A 19,242-nucleotide genomic window follows, 5' to 3' on the forward strand; every position below is an offset into this window, starting at 1 on the left:
TAAAATTGAGCCTGTGGAGAAGCAGCTGGCAGATTGGGGAAGAAACAAACAAACAAACAAACAAAAACCCCTTGGCTAATAAATAATTTAAAAATGGCTTAGTAAAGAGATCGGAAAGGATATGGTGTCAGAACAGTAATGACCATTTTAAACAAAAACTGGTTCTGGGAATGGATTGCCTCTCATTTTCATTATCTCAAAACCCGGTGGAAGTCTGACGAAAAATAAGAAGAAGGAATAAGGACTAAAAGGAAAAGTCTTAAAGAGAAAGCAATTCTGAGTCTGAACGAAACACAGTCGATTTGTGTGCTGAAATGCTCCAAAATGAGTGCTTCTGAGAAATGAAAGCACTAACATAAGTGATTTGACAAACTGGGCATCACAGAGCATCTCAGATTAAGGAGAGGATGGTTGGAAAGAATACAAAGAAAGAATCAAATCCAGCTCAGAGAGAGAAGAAAGGCCATCTGCAGGACGAACCCAAGGAAAAGGCTTTTGTCCTGATATTTAAGCAGTAAATTGTGGCTTGAGGGAGCCTCCTCCTGCTGTATGTTGCACTACATTTAGCCTGAGCAAGATTGCTGCCTATTTTTTTTTAACTTACAAAATCAAAGTATCATGTAGCTTTTCCAACCTGCCTGAGGCTCCAGGCAATGAGAAAATAGGATGAATCACATGTAAGAATATAGCTTTGATGAAAAAGCCCTCAATCACTCAATGGCATGATCGGTTTAACAATCCCCATGATGTCCGTCTGACAAAGAAATAACTATTTTTGGACTTCACGTAGAAGAAATGTATCACAAGCACATTCATAGGTATTTGTGGCGTAGTCCACTTAGAGCATCTCAAAGTCCCTTTCTTAGATGCAGCCTGGTTTTGTATTTGTTCTTGTGGTAAAAAAATAATTATAAGAGTTTTTCTTTTTTAAGGATTAAAAAACAGTAGAAGTAGTAGCTAAAACTTAATAGTACCTACTGTGTGCCACTTCAAACATCTCTTTACATACATTCATTCCTGTAATCCTTATAGTAGCCCTATTAAGTAGGTGCTGTTATGAATCCATTTTGCAGATAAGGAAAATGAGCCATGAGGAGGTGAAATGACTTGTCCAAGTTCATAAAGCCAGAAAGAAGCAAAGCCGGGATTCTAGTGTACCAAACTCCCATGTGCCATATTTGGCAATCGTTCATATTTCTCCTGTATGCTTCAAGTTCTCCTGTAATATATAAAGGGAATATAACAGTACAAAGAAAGCTGCTGTTATGGGTCTATCCCCCGTCCCATGAATGTGAGGTATAGCCTCCTTTTAAAAGGCTTTACACATGTATCTTGTTTCTATAGACAACACATAGTGCTCAATTGCATGTTTCAAACATTTATAAATAGTAATATACTATTTCTTTTTTTTTTAATCTTATCTATTCAAAGAGACAGAGAGAGAGGGGCAGAGACACAGGAAGAGGGAGAAGCAGGCTCCATACAGGAAGCCCAACGTGGGACTCGATCCCAGGTCTCCAGGATCACACCCCAGGCTGCAGGAGACGCTAAACCACTGCACCACAGGGGCTGCCCATAATATACTATTTCCTTTGGGCAACTTCCTGTTTTCCTTTCACCATTATGATTAAGAGCCGTCTATGTTGATATGTATTGATCTCTTGGGCAGCACCATCCAGTTCTGCACCTGCTGGCCGCCTTTGGTAATGAGCATTTGAAATGAGGCTATTCAAATTGAGATGTGCTCTCAGCGTAAAATACATAGTGGACCTCAAAGACACTACGAAAAACAGTAAAATACTTCTTAATAATTTTTAAGATTGATTACATGTTGAAATGATAATATTAGGGAGATAGTGAAATAAAATATATTACTGAAATTAATTTCGCCTGTTTCTTTTTATATATTTATTTTTTTAATGTGGCTTCTAGAAAATTGAAAATAGTGTATGTGGCTTGCATTTATGGCTCATGTTATATTCTGCATTGGGGAGTTTTCATCTACCTCATTCCTCTGAACCACCATAAGTTTGGGTTTTTTGTTCACTGGGGAAAAAGCAAGCCCTAAATCTGAATAATAAGAACTAATATTTACTGTTCACAGATACTTTTCTTACTGACTCCTATGTAATAACCATTCAATCCTCCTGGGAGGTTGCATGGCTGCACAAAGTGAGGTATTACAGCTCACCAAAGTCACAAAGTTATAAATCTGCCCAAGAAAGCAATCACCTGATGGCTTAACTTGATGACGTCTCTAACAATATACAATCTTTATATATCAGTGGAGCATCTGCTTTTTTTGACTCTGAACAGAGCAGTTATGACCAGGCACTTTTGTTGTGGCAATTTCAGCTTTAATGAAGCCCGCACAGGCAGATTTCTTTGATATCTGCCCACAATGTTATGAAGTCAGCTTTATCCTTTGCCACTAAGTGTATTAACTATTTTTAGGGCAAACTGTCAATGCACCCTACTCATTCATGCTTCCTATGCTAAGTTTGTTTTCTTAAGCCACATCTATTTATACCTGAAGTGTTTTTCCATTTTTTAAAAAGATATGTCATTATTCTGCCAACGATGAAGTTGAGACTTGTAATTAAGTTATAAAACACACCAGGAGGGAAAAAATGATGTGCAATTGCCATGGGGATATTATTGATGAGTATCAGTTTCATTTTGAATTCTGAATAAAGACCTCACTTAATATTTTGAATCATAAAGTTACAGAACCAGCAGAGATCTGAGGTCTCCTAGGTGTTGTTCAGGACTATAGATTTGGTGTGAGACAAGCTGGGTGACCCTGGGGCCAGTATCTTAATCATCATAAGCCTAGGTTTCATCATCCAAGAAATTAAGACACTAGCATCTCTGCCTTCTAAGGCTCTTTTGTGGATTAAACGTGATAAGACTGTGACTCTTCCTTGTACCTACTTTTATTCCATGGCGGTTGTGGTAATTACTATTAATTATTGCACCATCAACATTTCCCCGGGTAGCTCAAAGGGGATAGCCTCTTCAAGCACACCTGGTCTGATCTCCTTTCTCCTCTAGGCCTTTCTCCTCTAGGAAAGTTCTCTACCAGGACTCCTAAAACTCTTCCCTAAAGTGGATAAGTCCATGGGTAGCAGTAAGAAAGCCCTGCAGACTCTCCTTCTCCCTGCTTTCCCCCCTGGGGGTACTCTAGGCAGTTCTTGCTGAAGAAAGCTGTGCTAAGGCCCATCACTAAAGAGCCTTTAGTGCTCCAAAGAGTTGGAGCACACTCTCCAACTCCTATTTCCTTCTACAGTCTGGCTTCCCTAGGGTCTGCCTCCATCAACCTTTCCTGATGCATCTGAAAATAGTAGCGTCAATGCTTTCCCTGGAATCAGCCCCCTTGCTCTTAAGTGCTCCAGCTCATCTTGCCACCTGAATATGGGCCTCCTTGCCTCTCTTTAAGACCCTTGATGATAGACTTTGAAAGGTTGGGGCTTTCCTAGCTCATGTCCTCTCCCACTGACTAGCTGAGCTTAGGATGGGTGTCCCATTGCCCAGAAATTTATTATACAGCCCCCATATCACACTTGTTTTGAGAAATATAATTACATCACCACCATGTTTTTGACCTAGGATCCTGGGGACAAACCAGACCTTTGGAGGTCAGCCATGTACCTGAAGTTAGAAAACAATTTAGGCTTTGCTATGACCCTGGAGTAAGCATTTTACAGTTAAGGAAACTGAGACCTAGGAGCTCAAGGAACTGGCCTGCCCGTATGGAGAATACCCAAGGTGGACTTTCCTGTAGGATGCATTTATTCTTGGCACTAGTCAATCCCCTTCTGCCTTGTTTTGAAGTCAGGACAGCCTTCCTACCCACTACTTCACATTTAATACTGCATCTGCCATCCAGAAAATGCAATGTTGAATTATGAGTTCCTCCCTATCTAGGCTTGGGGAGCTTTTAGAGACTCACTTTCTTTGTCTCTGCCCCTTTGGGCTAACACAGTCTCACACTTCAGCTGGGTCAGGGTTTGCTGCCTGTCCTCCTGGAGGCATCTGCGAGGTGTAGGAGGTGTAGGCCCTCCATCTCTGGATTCTCAATGCCCGTAGGGCCCAATGCTTTACACAAAGCAGGAAGTTGTTTACTCTGCATGTGGTTCAAGGTGGTCGGGAGGCCTTCTCCGAGGGCGGGGCCCTGCGGAGTCATGCATCTCAGCTTTCCTGTACTAGTTGCTTTTGGACCCTTTTTGTCGTGTGAATAAGAATGTTATGTCTCAAATGGATCTGTTTCTGACTATTTAATAATCTAGCTGCCTCTACTTACAACCAAATCCGTCAATCGCCCGTTGCCTAGTAACATCAGCCACGCCCCCAGGCTATTGCCCCGCCCACACCCTAGTACGCACGCGCACAACCGTTTTCCAGGGCCCGCCCACCGCGGGCGCAGAGCGGTGACGTCTGAGGTCCGCGACGCTTTTGAGAAGCTGACCGTTGGGGTCCTGCTGCCCGACCGGCGCGGTTCCGAGCGCTATGGCCTCCGCCGGGGTGGCCGCCGGGCGACAGGCCGAGGATGCGTTACCGCCGCCGGCCGAGCCGTCGCTGCCCGAGACGAAGCCGCTGCCGCCTTCGCAGCCGCCGCCTCCGGTCGCCGTGCCTCAGCCGCAGCAGTCGCCGGCAACCAGGCCCCAGTCACCGGCCGGCGTGAAGGAGGAGGAGAATTACTCCTTTTTACCTTTGGTTCACAACATCATCAAATGGTAAGAGCCCAAGAGAGGACCAGCCACGACACGCCCTCCCGCTTCTCGTCTCGTGTTTCCGAGCGGCAAAGGCCTAGGTGCTCTCGGGCACAGCCCCATTTTACCGCTGGGGAAACAGAGCCAGGGGCAGGAGGCCTTTCCCACGACCACACCTGGTCACAGCGTCAGTTCGGCAAACGTTTGAACCCTGAGAGAGTTGCCAGACCTCACGATGGCCAGGCGATAGTCTTAAAAATGAAGGCTCTGCAGTCAGACGACTCAAGTTTGCATCTTAGTGACCTGGAGCAAGTCAAGCGTCTCTGAGCCTCGGTTTTCGCACCTGTAATAGAGGAGTAACACTTGGGTGTTGTCTTTTCAACACATCCAGCAGATATGGATCATCTTCCTTGTGTGGCACACTGCTAAGTCCGTGGAATGTACACAGTAAAGAGGGCCAACTTCTCCTCCCCCCTCCCCCAACATTGCTTATCAGTTTGAAGGAAAAAAAGACAGGGATGGAAATGACCCCTATTTCAGAGAGTTTGGAGGGTTGATGATAGTGAACTTAGAAGAAACAAAGATAGAAGTTGGCCCTGTAGGACTGTTCTTACATCGTGCCAAAAAGGGTGATTTTCATTTTTTTTCCCCCAAGATTGATTTATTCATTTTAGAGAGCTTGAGCACAAGCGTTGGTGGAGCAGAGGGAGAGAGAATCTCATGCCCACTCCCTGCTGAGCAGGCAGGACTGGATCCCTCCACCCTGAGATCATGACCTGAGTGGAAATCAAGAGTCCCACACTCAGCCAGCTGAGCTCCCCAGGCTGGCCGACTTGTCTTTCTTTTGGCCAGTCTTTAGATTATAGCCTGAATTTTCAAACTGACTCTGTAAAAGAAAAAAAGTAGTGCAGCCAAAAGGCTCCGTGATCCCCATGCTTTCCTAAATTATTTCTGCTGATACCTTATTTATATCCACATGATACAAGGGTAAACCAGGCTCATAACTTATTCAGCCATTAAAAACCAAAACAAAGTAAATGAAAGCAAAGTCACTGTTACCGTGACATTCAAGTGAGCATTAATGCGCTCTTGGGTGTCTTGCTGAAATGGACTTGCTACCTACAACATGAAAGTCTTGTTTGTTACTGGCCTAGCTTTTGAGCTTAGCCGGACTAGATTCACTTGCTGTGGGATGACCTCATGCTTCCACCCCTTTTTAAACAGCTGGAAAGCCTTTGTTCTCACATTAGACCCTGCCTTCATTTGGCTTCACTTGGTGTGAACATACCGTTTATAGGGTAAAACAGACTCTGTTCTGTTCTCATTAGCCTGTGATCATCAAGTGGCACTTCTAGGGAGCAGTGCGATGGCAAAAAAAAAAAAAAAAAAAAATCACACATGGAGACCCCCAAATCTCAGGGCAATGCTGGATTATAAGTGGGCCTTGTAATCTTATTAAAACATAACCTTTCTAGGCCTTATTTTCTTATCACTCATACGTGAATAATAACAGTGGACCTGAAACATTTAAATTACAGCTTTATTGTGTAGGGCCTAGGTCATCTTGGTCAAATGACTTAGCTTCTCTGAGTCTCTTTGGCGAAATGGAATAACAGTACTTAAATTTTAAGATTGCTGTAAGGTATACTCAAGAGCAGCCTTCTGTGAAAGATGGCAGGTTGATCACATGTGTTTATCTCTATACTCTCTGAAAGGACAGTGAGGAGTGTTTTGTTTTTTTTTTAAGCATAAAACCAAAAAGAACAGCTGTTGTCACAAAGCAGATGGCTTAAGGCTAATCCATCTATGAGCCCCCAGAACCATCCAGACACAGCTGCCTTTGACCATGGCTTCTCCCCAAAGCTCAGGAATTGGCAGTGTCAGGGACTCCTGGAAATAGAGGTGAAAGTGAGACTAGAACAGGAGGATTACTTAAAGTCTGTGTAAGAATCAGATCCCATAGCCTTCTTCCCCACTCTAAGCAGATGGTGACTGCCCATCTTCCATCTTGGCAGACCAAGGATTACTCTCCCCCCAAAATTTATTTTTAAAAATAAGCCAGAGTGTCTCTGGACTGGGGAACACCAGGCACATGGCAGGAGTTGGAGAAAGGGAGCCATACTGAAAAGAGGGATTAAGAGAAACTTCACAAACTTAATACTGAGACCCAAACCTAGTCTTGGGTTGGCTTTTAGACTGGCAGCCAAAGAGACAGAGATACCTTCTCTGGGGTATCTCATCAGCCCAAACGAAAGACTTTGGGAGCTCTCCAAGGAAGAACTTAGTTCATTTTAAGAAAGTGAAGAAGTATCACTAAGAGTTTCCACTAAGTCAGGGCACCTGGATGGCTCAGTTGGTTAAGTGTCTGACTCTTGGTTTCAGCTCAGGTCATGATCTCAGGCTTGTGAGATTGGGCTCCACAACTCAGCACGGAGTCTGCTTGGGATTTTCTCTCCCTCTCCCTCTGGCCGTGCCCTCACTCTCATTTTCTCTCAAATGAATAATAAAATCTTTAAAAAAAAAAAAAAAAGAGTTTCCATTAAGCTTTTTAGTGTTTTATTCTTTTTTTTTTCAATATTCTCCATTATTTCTTTATACTATGCTTTTTACTAAAAGAATATAATTATGTTTTCTGTGGGCATTCAGCTTCCCCCTCCACATCTGATCCAAGTCAAAGTAATCTACATTTTCTTTATCATAGGATCACATCTTTTTCTTCTTTGATTTAGTATGGTGAAAGCAGCAAATTATACACATAATCCAAATAGTATTTTACTCTTAACCTTATGATTTGGCATCCAGGGTCACTAAGTATGTGAAGAAAAACCCTAGCAAAATATAGGACAAAACAGAAGAGCAAAAATCCAGAGAAATGGTCATTGAGAGAAAGATGCTTTCATCATGAAAAAAAAGCTAGGATGTGATTTTAGAATATGTGTAGGGATGCCGATGTACTCTTAAATTGTGAAAGGGAGGAGAAGTGGTATAGGAAGATCATGGGCAAGGGGCTGAGGCCAAGAAGCAAGATGGAACTTGTGTGGCTAGCTCGCAGTTTGGTGGGGCTGGGGGCCTCAATCAGTTAAGTGTCTGCCTTCAGCTCAGGTCGTGATCCCAGGGTCCTAGGACTGAGCCCCACGAAGGGCTCCCTGCTCAGCAGGGAATCTGCTTCTCCCTCTCCCTCTGACCCTCTCGTTTGTGCTTTCTCTCTCAAATAAATAAAATATTTAAAATTAATAGATAAATGCAGGGTAGTAAGGGAGATCTGCTCTGAGAGCAAGAGCCAGCATACAGAGGACAGCACATCCCCCACAAGGAAGGAGATTTTTGTCCTCTGAGGACTGGGGAGCTGGTGAGACCTTCCAACCACTGGGCCTTAGTCAGATTCGTGTTCCAGATGGAGGTAGCATCTCTGCCCAAGGTGGGAAAGCCAGTGAGGACGCTGTCCTGGCAGGCCTGGCCTGAAGGAATGAGGGCCAGGACCTGCTGGGTCATGCACGTCCTCTATCTCATCCTTTACTATAGCTTCCCCAGGCGCCCTTTTATTATTTGTTTACTCCTTGCCCAGGGGATAATAAGAAAGAAGCTGAAGTGAGTTTAGCATTTTTTGTTGCCAAAAAGAATTCAGACTACAACATCATTAGGTTTGTAGAAAATTTTTATTAAAAAAAAAGAAAAAGTAACAGACGCCTGGTGGCTGTTGGTGAAGTGTCTGCCTTTGGCTCAGGTCATGATCCCAGGGTCCTGGGATGGAGCCCCGCTTGGGGCTCTCAGCTCAATGAGGGGCCTGCTTCTCCGTCTCCCTCTGCTCCCTGCTCTGCTTCGTCTGCTCCTGCGCTCTTTCTCTCACTCTCTCTCTCAAATAAATAAAATCTTAAAAAGAAAAAAGTAACAGTTGCAAATTCAGAATCCTGTAAAGTGAAGTTCCCTCACCAATCCTAACTGCTGTTAATTTTTTTTTTAAGATTTTATTTATTTATTCATGAGAAACACAGAGCGAGAGAGAGAGAGAGAGAGGCAGAGACAAAGGCAGAGGGAGAAGCAGGCTCCATGCAGGGAACCTGACATGGATCTCGATCCTGGGTCTCCAGGATCACAGCCTGGGCCAAAGGCAGTGCCCAACCGCTGAGCCACCCAGGCATCCCTGTTAATATTTTAAATATCCTTTCAGGAGCAACGTATATATGCATGTCTTTTAAAACATTTATAGAATTTGTGATCATACTATACTTTGCTGTTTTCACGTAGTAATCTGTTTTGGGCACTTTTCCATTCTCACACACAAAGGCCGTCTTCAGTGAGGTGGCCTCACCCTCAGCTATGTAACCAGTCTTCTGTTTGTGGACATTTACGTGTTTTTCTAATTTTTGCTATTGCCAGCAGTGCTGGGGTACAAGCATCCTTGTATTGGAGTACGTTTATGATGAGGTAAATCCTCAGCAGTGGAATTGCTGGAGTGGAGGGTACAGGCGTTTTTCATTTTCATAGCTGTTGCTAAATGTAGAGAGCTTCATCATTGTAGCCCTTTCTCCAGAACACAATGCTGTGGCCTGGACGGCTTTGATTAACCCAAAATGGCCCAGAAATCTGCCACCCAGAAAGTATTACTTAAAAATTGCTGTTGTAAAAAAAAATAAAATAAAATAAAATGAGACATTGCAGTTGCAGATATAATAGAAGAGCCCCCATCGATGCAAAACAGCAATTGAGCCTCTCCCCCACTCCTTCCAGCTCCCTCCCTGGTCCCCTGACTGCGTCATACTCCATTTCCTGATTATGCCATTATTTCTTTCAACAGTTCCTGCTCAAGGACACTTTCAGTGTTTTTGGCATTTTGCCACTGCAGTCAGCACTGCAGTGACCCTTTTTGTAAATGCCATCTTGTAAACTCTGAGAGTCTATAGAGTAAATTTCTAGCCAAGGAATATGTGAATTTAAAATTTTGGTCACTGTTAGCAAATTCAGAAAGAAGGCACTGTGTGCTTTACCAGCAGTGTATGTATGTCTTTTTCCCCATACCCTGCTGTCACCATTGAACTTTTTAACTGAGGCTAATCTGATAGATCAGAGATGATATGTTGTATTGATCTGTGTCTCATCAGATAAGCATCTTTTCACATGCAACTTTTTATGTCCTTTGTATTTTTCCTCTGTAAACTGCCCATTATTTTTTACTCCTCTTTTAATGACCTCTTTGTACAGGAAGAAAAGTATGCCTTTGGCTGGCTAGTATATTATAAATATTCCCCCCAAGTTATGGCTTTTCTTTCAACTTTGTTCCTGAGTTTTTTTGTTTTTGTTTTTGTTATTTGGAAGTATATCACTTTATGGAGGCAGGTTTGTTAAGCTTCTCCTTTATGACTTCTGGCTTTTAGTCCTAGTTAGCAAGGCCTTCCCACTATAATAAAATGATAAATATCAATCCCTTTTCCCTAGAACTTTTATGATTTCATTTTTCACTTTCAATTCTTTTTTTTAAAAAGATGTATGTATGTATTTATTTGAGAGAGAGCCCATGCACATGAGGAAGGCAGGGTGGAAGGAGAGAGAGAGAATCTCAAGCAGGCTCCATGCTTAGTGTGGAGCCTGATGTGGGACTCAATCCCAGGACCCTGAGGTGATGATCTGAGACACAACCAAGAGTCCAATGCTTAACCAACTGAGCCAACCAGGCACCCCTTTCACTTTCATTTCTTTGATGCTTCTGGAGTGTATTTTGATGGAAAAGGGAAGGGGGCCTTCACTTTTCCTCCATGAGCCTCATCATCCCCCTGTTCATACTGAATATTCATTATTTTCTCTGCTGGAGCCACTGCCTTCACCATATACAAGGAGTCCCTGTATGTTTTCTGAGCTACTTGGGGACATTCTGTTCTCTAGCATCAAACTGTTTTACTTCTTAAATCTTCCTGGCACAATTCATGATCTCTTCCTTCTTTCCTCTTTCTTGGCAGCATTTACCATAGCACCTTGACCTTTCCTGGCCTGTTTCCTGTAGCCTGGCTGAGATGCTAGAAAATGAAGTGCTAAGTTTGGGTCAGTGGAACATTTAGGCTTTAGTCTGCCTCTTTTACTTCCAAGCCTGTTGGTAAATAACAGTCACGATCCAGGTCATCTGACCTCATTTGGGGATCTTATAGTCATTTCTTAATTAGTTTCTTTGCCTTTATCCTCTCTTATTAGTCCTGTGCATGTTATCAGTTGAATTTCTCTCTGCGCAGAAATCTCTAGGGCTCCCTATTCTTCCCATATCGCTCTCCACTTAGGGATCTGTGCAGACCATCTTCAAAGGCCTCCCTGGATCACACAACAGAAAGCCTAGAGGCCCAGAGCAAGTTGTTCTGATGCCAGTACCTTTGGGGGCATGGAGTCCCCCAAGCCCCTCTTCAGGAGTGCTGCCCCCCCCCCCCCATCTCTGTCCAGAGAAGGGCCACATATGCTTATGGACCTGCTCAGAGGCTGCCTCCTATACCGGAGAGCTCCTGGTTCTTGTCATCCTGGCTGAGATGCACCCTTCCTGGTGCTAGAGGGAAGCTCCACAGCACCCCCCTTCCTCCTACTGTCTGTCCCTTAGTTGAACAATGATCAAAATAACATATTGGTGTTATTTTAAATTGATGTTAATGAGGAAAACGGGAAAGAAAAATGTCATTTTTATGCCTGTAAGGAATGTTAGAGCTCCCAACTCTTTGAGACATTTCCTGTTAACGTATAGAAATCACATTAGAGAAGTACATGTAGAACCAAGGAGAAAGGACACCTGGGTGACTCAGTGGTTGAGTGTCTGCCTTTGGCTCAGGTCGTGATCCTGGGGCCCTGGGCTCGAGTCCCACATCGGGCTCCCCAAAGGGAGCCTACTTCTCCTTCTGCCTGTGTCTCTGCCTCTCTCCATGTATCTCTTCATGAATAAATTTTTTAAAATATTAAAAAAATAAAAGAGAACCAAAGAGGAATGATGAGATTATTTGGACCAGAGAGAGTTAAAACTTTTTTCCCCTCTCAGACTTGCCAAATCTAATCTGAGTCTGGAACTAAGTGTCCTGGCCTAGGAATTCTGAGTTGCTGTTGTCCCTGCCTTACCTGGTGATTGTGGCTCACCCAGTAAAAGTATTCTGTCAACATGGGTTCTTAAACTTTTTTTTTTTTTTAGTTAAATTTTCTAGTTCCTTAAAATGTTCTAGGTTGCTGTGTAGGTAAAGGAGAGCCATCTGTGACACCACAGAGGGTAGTTCAAATGATGGGTACACAGCATCCTTCACCTCTCAAGCAGAGGCTGTATCACTGAAAATGAGCCCCTTTGTTGTCCAGACAGGTCAGCAAGACCTGAGAGCCCAGGCAAAACCACTTTTGTGGAAACAGGGTGTTACTGACCTGCTTCTTTCTTCACAAGGCCTATTTTAATCTGACCACCCATCCACGTCAGCTGAGGCCTGTCCTCGGGCAGAGCAAGAAGCAGCCCCCATATCAGTGGAGAAGTCTGTGAAAGAACCCCCTGGCTCCATGCGGCTTGTGTGCACTCGTTTGACTGTAGTCCTCTCTGCCCTTCATTTCTCCTTCAACCAAATCTCAGTGAAAAGAATGAGCACCCAAACAGGGAGTATTTATAGACTGTTGAAGCATTATTTCTGGGCCAGCTTACAAGCCTGTTCGCTCCTCTGCCACTTCATCTCGGTTCATTCCGCATAACTTACTAAGCACCTGCTGGAACACGGGCCCCCAGGTCAGCAGTTAGTGCAGCGTGAGGAGGGCCACAGTGGAGCATTTCCGCTGAGTCTGGGGGAGAATGGGAAGGTGAGCCTGGAAGGGTCACAGGCTGCTTGTGGCCGGCCCTAAGGGGCCCCCTTCCAGTATGAACTGGTCCAGCAGGTGTCTGGGAGTATTGGAGCTCAGACTTGGGTTTTGTAAGGTGTGTGGGGCAGAGGGTTTCAGGAGAAAGAGAGGACCCAGCTCTGGAAAGAGGTGCGGTGGGAGGGGGAGGCAGGGGAGGAAGGAAATGGAGTCGGTGGGAGGAGGAGGCAGGGGCAGGCAGGAGGAGTGGGCAGGACTGGCGGCTGGGTGTACATCGAGTATGAGGAATGGGGCACTCAGCATATGTGGGGGCACAGTGTTCCAGTTCAGCTCAGTCATGTGGATGGGGGTGCCCTCCATCTGAACTACGGTATCCTGAAGAGGCAGTGAGTCCACTTTGGACGTTTGCAGGTGTCTCCAGACTCCCAAGGAGAAAGTACATGGGAACTATTGGCACGAGGGTCTGGAAATTCAGGAAGGGGGGCAGGCTGGGGAGTTGTTGGCCTCTGAAGAGCTAGAAGTAGATGAACACGTTCTAACCTATTCTGTAGAGCAGTGTTGTCTTCAAATTTCTTTTAGCAGAAGAACCTTTCATTGCCCTTCCCTGAAAGGAATATTTTTCACATGTAAGCCTTGCAGATTAAAAGCAAGGGTCTGGGGCAGCCCAGGTGGCTCAGCGGTTTAGCGCCGCCTTCAGCCCAGGGCGTGATCCTGGAGACCCAGGGTCGAGTCCCACATCAGGCTCCTGCATGGAGCCTGCTTCTCCCTCTGCCTGGGTCTCTGCCTCTCTCGGTCTCGCTCTGTGTCTCTCATGAATAAATAAATAAAATCTTAAAAAAATAAAAATAAAAGCAAGGGTCTGAGGTTCAGAGCCCCGGTCCCAAAGACATATTAGGTGCTGGCAGAACTGGAGCAGAGAAGCACACATGGCTGCTAGCTCAGCAACAGCCAGTGTTGTCAAGGGTGTGTGGGATAAGCATTGTGTCCACCTGTCACAGTGCAGGTTTTTTGGAGGGCGTTTCGGCAGTCTGTTAAAAATTTTAATGTATATCACCTTCAATCTAGAAATTCACTTCTGAGAAATCATCTTACCAAAATACTTGCACAAGTACTTACAGGTACAAAATGTTCGTTGCCACTCCAATTACAAGTGATAAGTTGCAAACATCCAAATACCCATCAATAGCCAAATAATTTAGCTGTGTAAGTGTATGTGTGTTAACATGGAAAGACAACCAAGTGCAACTTGAGTGAAAAAAGCAAGAATGGTCAAAGAAATAACAAAAAGGTACGTGTGTGTTTGTAACCCTGTATTTCGAAGCGGTCTGAAGTAATATATACCACATGTTAACAGAAGTTTCTCTGGGACATGGATTAGAGGGACCTTCCTTTTCTAAGCCTTGGTGTCTGTTATTTCTAAATGTTTTTCCCTCAAGCTATTACAATCATAGATAAAACAGCAACAGCCCCACACCCCTCCCCCACCATTATTTTACAAAGATGCCAGCCCCTGCAGTTAGCACTGAAGGAGGAGAGATTGGGAAGGACTGGTCCCAGCGTGGTCAGCTAGGACAGTGGGGGCATTGGGACTGAAGGTTACAGAAATTTTGAGGAGGAAGAAATGGGAAACAGTCATACTACTGCATGGGCTCAAGTTTGGGAAGAAGTTGGCTTCAGTACCTTTCTGGGTTCCTTTTGCTTCTAAGTTTCCAGTGGACACACTTGCCCCATTGAGGCCAGTTGGCATTTTTCACGTCCCGAGGCACCTCTACTAAAAATGAAAGCTGTGCTTTCCTTAGTACCTATGCGAAGCATCACTCTTCAACACAGCCACCTAATAAAATAAGCCTATGATGTTTGCCCTGAGTCTGGTGACACGAATACAGGATGTCTGTGTGCCCATAATGCTGAGTATGACCCAGGAGGTGCACAAAAGATGGAGAAGTGGCCCTTCAATCTAGCCATAGCAGTAGTATTTTTGTCCATATTTTAGAAAACTAATATAAACAGGACCAAAGTGCCCCAACCAAGCCCTATGTGTACAATTTTCATGCTTCTCGACCTGGCCTAGTCTCCTTTTTTTTTTGCTTCTAAAGTTGGCTGATGACTAATGTTGAACACAAGGGCAGGTCCCTTTGGAGCTTTCTGCTTTTATTCACTCAATATTTTGGCGTCTCATTTCTTTTGGTTTGAATATTTCGCAGTAAATCTGGCCTAGCAGGTTCCCGCTTGGTTCGAGCCAGTTCTTGAATGAAGTGTTTTCCTCGCCCCAGGAGTTCCACATTACTTACCTTCCCCAACTAGGGCAGGCTGAGAGGCTTGCAGAGGGGGCCTTTGCTGTGGGCTACATGGCCCGCTTTCCCCGAAGCTTCCCTCCAGGCAAGCTTTTATGTGGCTCCTTTACTGAAAGCTCACCAGTGAGGAATGGATGACCCTTGAGATTTGGGGATTTTCAGAAGTGACTGTCCTAAGCATGGCCCACTTTTTCTTTCAGAATTAAATCTTTGGGACCAGGTTACTTTTGTTTCCAGAGCTGAATGATCCTAACTTCCTTCCAAATTTTTTTCTTTTTTTTAAGATTTTATTTATTTACTCATGAGAGACACAGAGGAGAAGCAGGCTCCATGCAGGAAGCCTGATTGTGGCACTCGATCCCTGGACTCCAGGATCATGCCCTGGACCGAAGGCAGGTGCCAAACTGCGATCCACCCAGGGATCCCCCAAATTCCGATTTTATGTCTTTTCATTTGTTTGTTTTACTGTGTCCTTTCAGATTGGTGATGTGAATCAGTGTTCTTAAAACTATATTTTAATTTCAAAACTCCCTTGGGACTTATATCCGTAACAATGTGTTAGCACATATGTCACCCAAGTATAAGGATTTCAGAAGTCCAGATGGTTTCTATCCAGAGTTGTAGTTTTGAGCTGAGATCTAAAATAATTAAAATAAAAGTTGCCCCCTCTTCCTTCCTTTGAAATAGGAATTCTTCCTTCTAAATATAATTCTCGTAAATACCAATTACTCCTCTCTAGAAACCGGGATAAGGTATATCATTAATTGTATATGTAAAGGGAGGGCATCAGATGACAACAAGAAAGCTTTGGCTGTTTAACATTCCCTAGAGTGAATGATTCTCCAGTCTTGCCTCCAAGTTAGAGCTATTGATAAATAGTGAACAGGGCCCATCTCATTTGCCAGGTGTGAGCGTAACCAATGGATTGCCGGGGAAGATGGAGATATTCTGTGTGCGTAAGCAGAGAAATGATGAATAATAAGCGTGAATTAGCACCATCTGGGTTGAAATTTCCCAACAGAAATGGACATTTATTTAAAAAAAAAAAAAGATCATTGACAGTTCTCCCCCTTCCTACGCCTCAATGGGTGACTTTTAGAACAGCCTACTGAATTGGCTTTCAGTTTTAGTACCAACTGTTTGTTTTCAAAAGCTCATTCACTTACTAACTTTTAAAAAATGTATAGGAACAACTGGCAAGCTGTTTCTTTGATCTTAGGCGAAGGTTTTGTTCTGGTTTTTAATTTAGCAGTGCCAGGGGAGCACGGATCTCTGGACGGCTAATAATAGCCAGCTATGAGATGAAGCAAATGGTCCTACCTTTAAAATCAGCTTGACCCAAAGGCAAGGAATTTACAAGATAGGGAGGGGAGACTTTGTACCTGCTGAAAAATTTCCAGTAGCTTGCAACTAATATAAAATTTATGACTAGCTCTGTGGAAATGAATGCGTATGTTAACAGGTTCAAGCATCAAAACATCCACTAAACTAAGCTCTTGGTAGCTGATAGAGCCCCCTGATTGGCTTGGAAATGTCCCCAGTTACAAGAAATGTAGTATTTTGGGAAGTTTTGCCTGTTGCTCGTCACCTGATGGTGGTAATAGAGTGTTCATTCATTCAGCAAACATTGATGAACTTACTTGCCAAGCATTCATTCTTGCAACAAATGTGACTTGAGTGCCCACAGTGCCCAGGGATGGGGGGTACAGCTCCGAACAAGGCAGACATGGTCTCTGTGCTCTGAGCTAAATGGGGTTTCAGCCTCCAATTGTGTGGGTGTGCTGAGGGGGGCTGCAGTGGCTGAGCTGGGTGCAGGTCCTTCTACCAGGTAGCTGTGACACGCCTACCCTAAGGCTGCATGAGGAAGAAGCAATCCCTACCCTCTGAGGACACAGGCCTAGTAAGGGAACATAGCAAGAGATGGGGGGGCGGGGGTACAGAGGTGAGGGGCCAGCTCATCCTCAGTCTGAGCCATGAATGCTAACGACTGCCCTCTGCCCCTGCAGTATGGACAAGGACAGTCCAGACATCCACCAGGACCTGAACGCCCTGAAAACCAAGTTCCAGGAGATGCGGAAGGTCATCAGCTCCATGCCGGGCATCCACCTGAGTCCTGAGCAGCAGCAGCAACAGCTGCAGAGCCTCCGGGAGCAAGTCAGAACCAAGAATGAACTTCTGCAGAAGTACAAGAGCCTCTGCATGTTTGAGATCCCCAAGGAGTAGATGAGGCCGCCTTCCAGGAATGCCTGAGAAAGAAAAGGGAGACCACGCGTCCTCACTGTCCGTCCCCCCTCCCCCCACACACACACCACCTCAGAGTGTAGATCTTTCAGACTCCAGCTGTGAACTTTGTAACCGAGAGGCCTGGGGGTGGGGGGCTGCTGCTGTAGCTGCTTCTGTAGCTGAACCTGGAATTGACTATGTGAGGAGCCAGCGTGCAGGCTTGGCTTTGTCAGGGCCTCCTTGTAGTGTATATATCCATATGTCTAGATGCATAATAACTTGAGTGCCTGCTGGTGGAAGGAAGAATGTTCCTGGAGGCTGGGGAGGGGGTAGAGGATTCTGCTCCTGCTTCCGGGGAGGGGGCCATCTGCTGTGTATTCAGGCTCCACTGGCAGATCGGGAGAGCACAGGAGGAAAGAAGGTGGCTCCTCTTTGCTTCCTGCCCTCCCTCTTCTCCCACCCTGGGTATGCTCCGTGTGTACCAGGTACATGTTCTGTTAACAGCAGTGTCATGAAACATTTGCATAGAATTCACTGGACAAATTGGAGCTCCACTCATAGGGCATGGATTTCAAGTATTAGAAGAAAACCAGGAAAGCATGAATATTGTTCTGAAGGACTGCAACAGGGTGACTTCCTCCCTCTCCCGCCCCCACTGAAAAACTTTGTTTCCTTTTTATGTTTGAGCCAGTGAATATAATTGGGTCTTTGGGGGTGTCAACCCAGAGCCCTGCAGGCACCTTCTGTCTTAGGTTCTCTGCCACCTATGTGTCCTGTTACTTTTAGCTCTTGCTCCCTTTGTCTCCTGTGCCCTGCAGTCAGCTCATCCAGCCATGTAATGCTCGAGAACAACCAGACCACTTCAGACCCCATGGTGCTTCCCACGGGCTGGAGAGAACCATTGTCTCCACACAGGCTTCCGGGTGAGCGGGCCCTGCCTCTTTTCATTTCAGATTCCTCTTGTCCTGGTTTAAAAAATTAGTCTCCCGTCTGGCCTTCTCACTGAAGAGTCGACCGAACGTTGACTGCACTGCAGAGGTGACCATGATGCACTGTTCAGAGAAGGGTGGCTGCAGTGACCGTTCTGATCACCCATCAGTTCCGAGTCCCTTCTGAAGGATGAAGGAGGGCGACCACCTACAGCCTGGAGTTCTGCAGCCCCACTCTGGTTTCATTAATATTCAGAACGTCCCTCATTTCTGCCAACAGGACTTTTATTTGCGTGCTCTTCGCTTGACTGTCAAACTGACATGACAGCCTCTTAGCCTCTTAAAGACGAGGTGAGAAGTAGTCACATATTGTTTAGATCTAGAAATGGGCACATAACCTGTGCTGAGAAAGCCAGGGGCTTAACAGATGCCCGCCGATTGACCTCGTTGGCAGAGTACTGGTTGGACATGTTAGCAGGGGTTCCATTTGTGCTGCCCCACAGCCACCTGTCAGAAGGTGGTTAGTGCATGGGGCACTGGGACATGTGAAGGGCCGTATTCGGTTTCAGTGGCTTTGGACAGAAGAGCGGGCTCTGAATTGAAGTGGGTAGCCGCCTAGTCAACCACTCCCACCGTGGGACTGTTATATTTAACTGAATCAGTTATGGCCTTGAAATTTCAGGGTAGTGTGGGCCCGTTTTAAGGCTCTGACCAAATAGGAAACACAAAGCATCTAGAAATATAACCAGCGAGGCTTTTCCGCATGGCTAAAACGGATGAGGGCTCTTTCGAGGGCAGAGGGAGACGGAATCTTCCCTGTGTTCCAGGGTTTTGCCTTGTGACATTTTTCGAGAGTATAATTAAAAGAACTTGTACTCTGCTCTCGGGACACCTTGGTTTTTGTACTGAGAAATTCATTATAAGATGTCTCTTGGATAATTGAGAGGAAGATGTTCACTTTGCTTAAGGGGAGACAGAACATATGGTGAGAACCTCCTCCCTCTCAGCACGCAAATGGCAAAACCACTGTCAAAACCGAGTAAGTGCCCTGAGGAGAGACATCTGTCCCCAAGGACCCTGTTGGCCTGATGGGTCATCCTTCCCAACTGGGCCTGGCCCTCTGGGCCAGGCCTGGGCTCAGTCCCCAGGGCGCAGTCCTCCATGGAGCAGGGTGGAAATCCCTCCTTGGGACTATACTGAATGCCCCTCCCAAGGTTGAGCACCCTGAGCCACCAATTATTTGCTGGGTGGCAGGTACTTGGAATAAGTACTTATCAAACACCTCACTCCTCACAGTAT

General features: G+C 45.2%; 1 protein-coding gene and 1 long non-coding RNA gene across 2 annotated transcripts; one reads left to right on the forward strand and one right to left on the reverse strand.

Moving 5' to 3' along the window:
• The first annotated feature begins 4,441 nt into the window (after positions 1-4,441).
• Positions 4,442-18,823, forward strand: MED9 (mediator complex subunit 9). Its single transcript, XM_077892346.1, has 2 exons — positions 4,442-4,736; positions 16,798-18,823. The coding sequence occupies exons 1-2, from the start codon at positions 4,510-4,512 to the stop codon at positions 17,012-17,014; spliced, it is 444 nt and encodes a 147-aa protein (XP_077748472.1). The 5' UTR covers positions 4,442-4,509; the 3' UTR covers positions 17,015-18,823.
• On the reverse strand, positions 11,094-14,315 carry LOC144310801 (uncharacterized). The gene is made up of 3 exons (XR_013376469.1): positions 14,178-14,315; positions 13,038-13,101; positions 11,094-12,482 (listed from the first exon to the last, which is right to left on the reverse strand). It is a non-coding gene; the product is annotated as an uncharacterized LOC144310801 (long non-coding RNA).
• Positions 18,824-19,242: the final 419 nt, after the last annotated feature.

The sequence above is a fragment of the Canis aureus genome, chromosome 3 (assembly GCF_053574225.1).
Source record: "Canis aureus isolate CA01 chromosome 3, VMU_Caureus_v.1.0, whole genome shotgun sequence".
NCBI classification, from domain to species: domain Eukaryota; kingdom Metazoa; phylum Chordata; class Mammalia; order Carnivora; family Canidae; genus Canis; species Canis aureus.

Bases quoted from the DNA above. Each gene is read 5' to 3' on its own strand.
- MED9 (XM_077892346.1), top strand. From the start codon at position 4,510: ATGGCCTCCGCCGGGGTGGCCGCCGGGCGACAGGCCGAGGATGCGTTA. The intron at 4,737-16,797 runs GTAAGAGCCCAA...CTGCCCCTGCAG, and splicing joins GTTCACAACATCATCAAATG to TATGGACAAGGACAGTCCAG.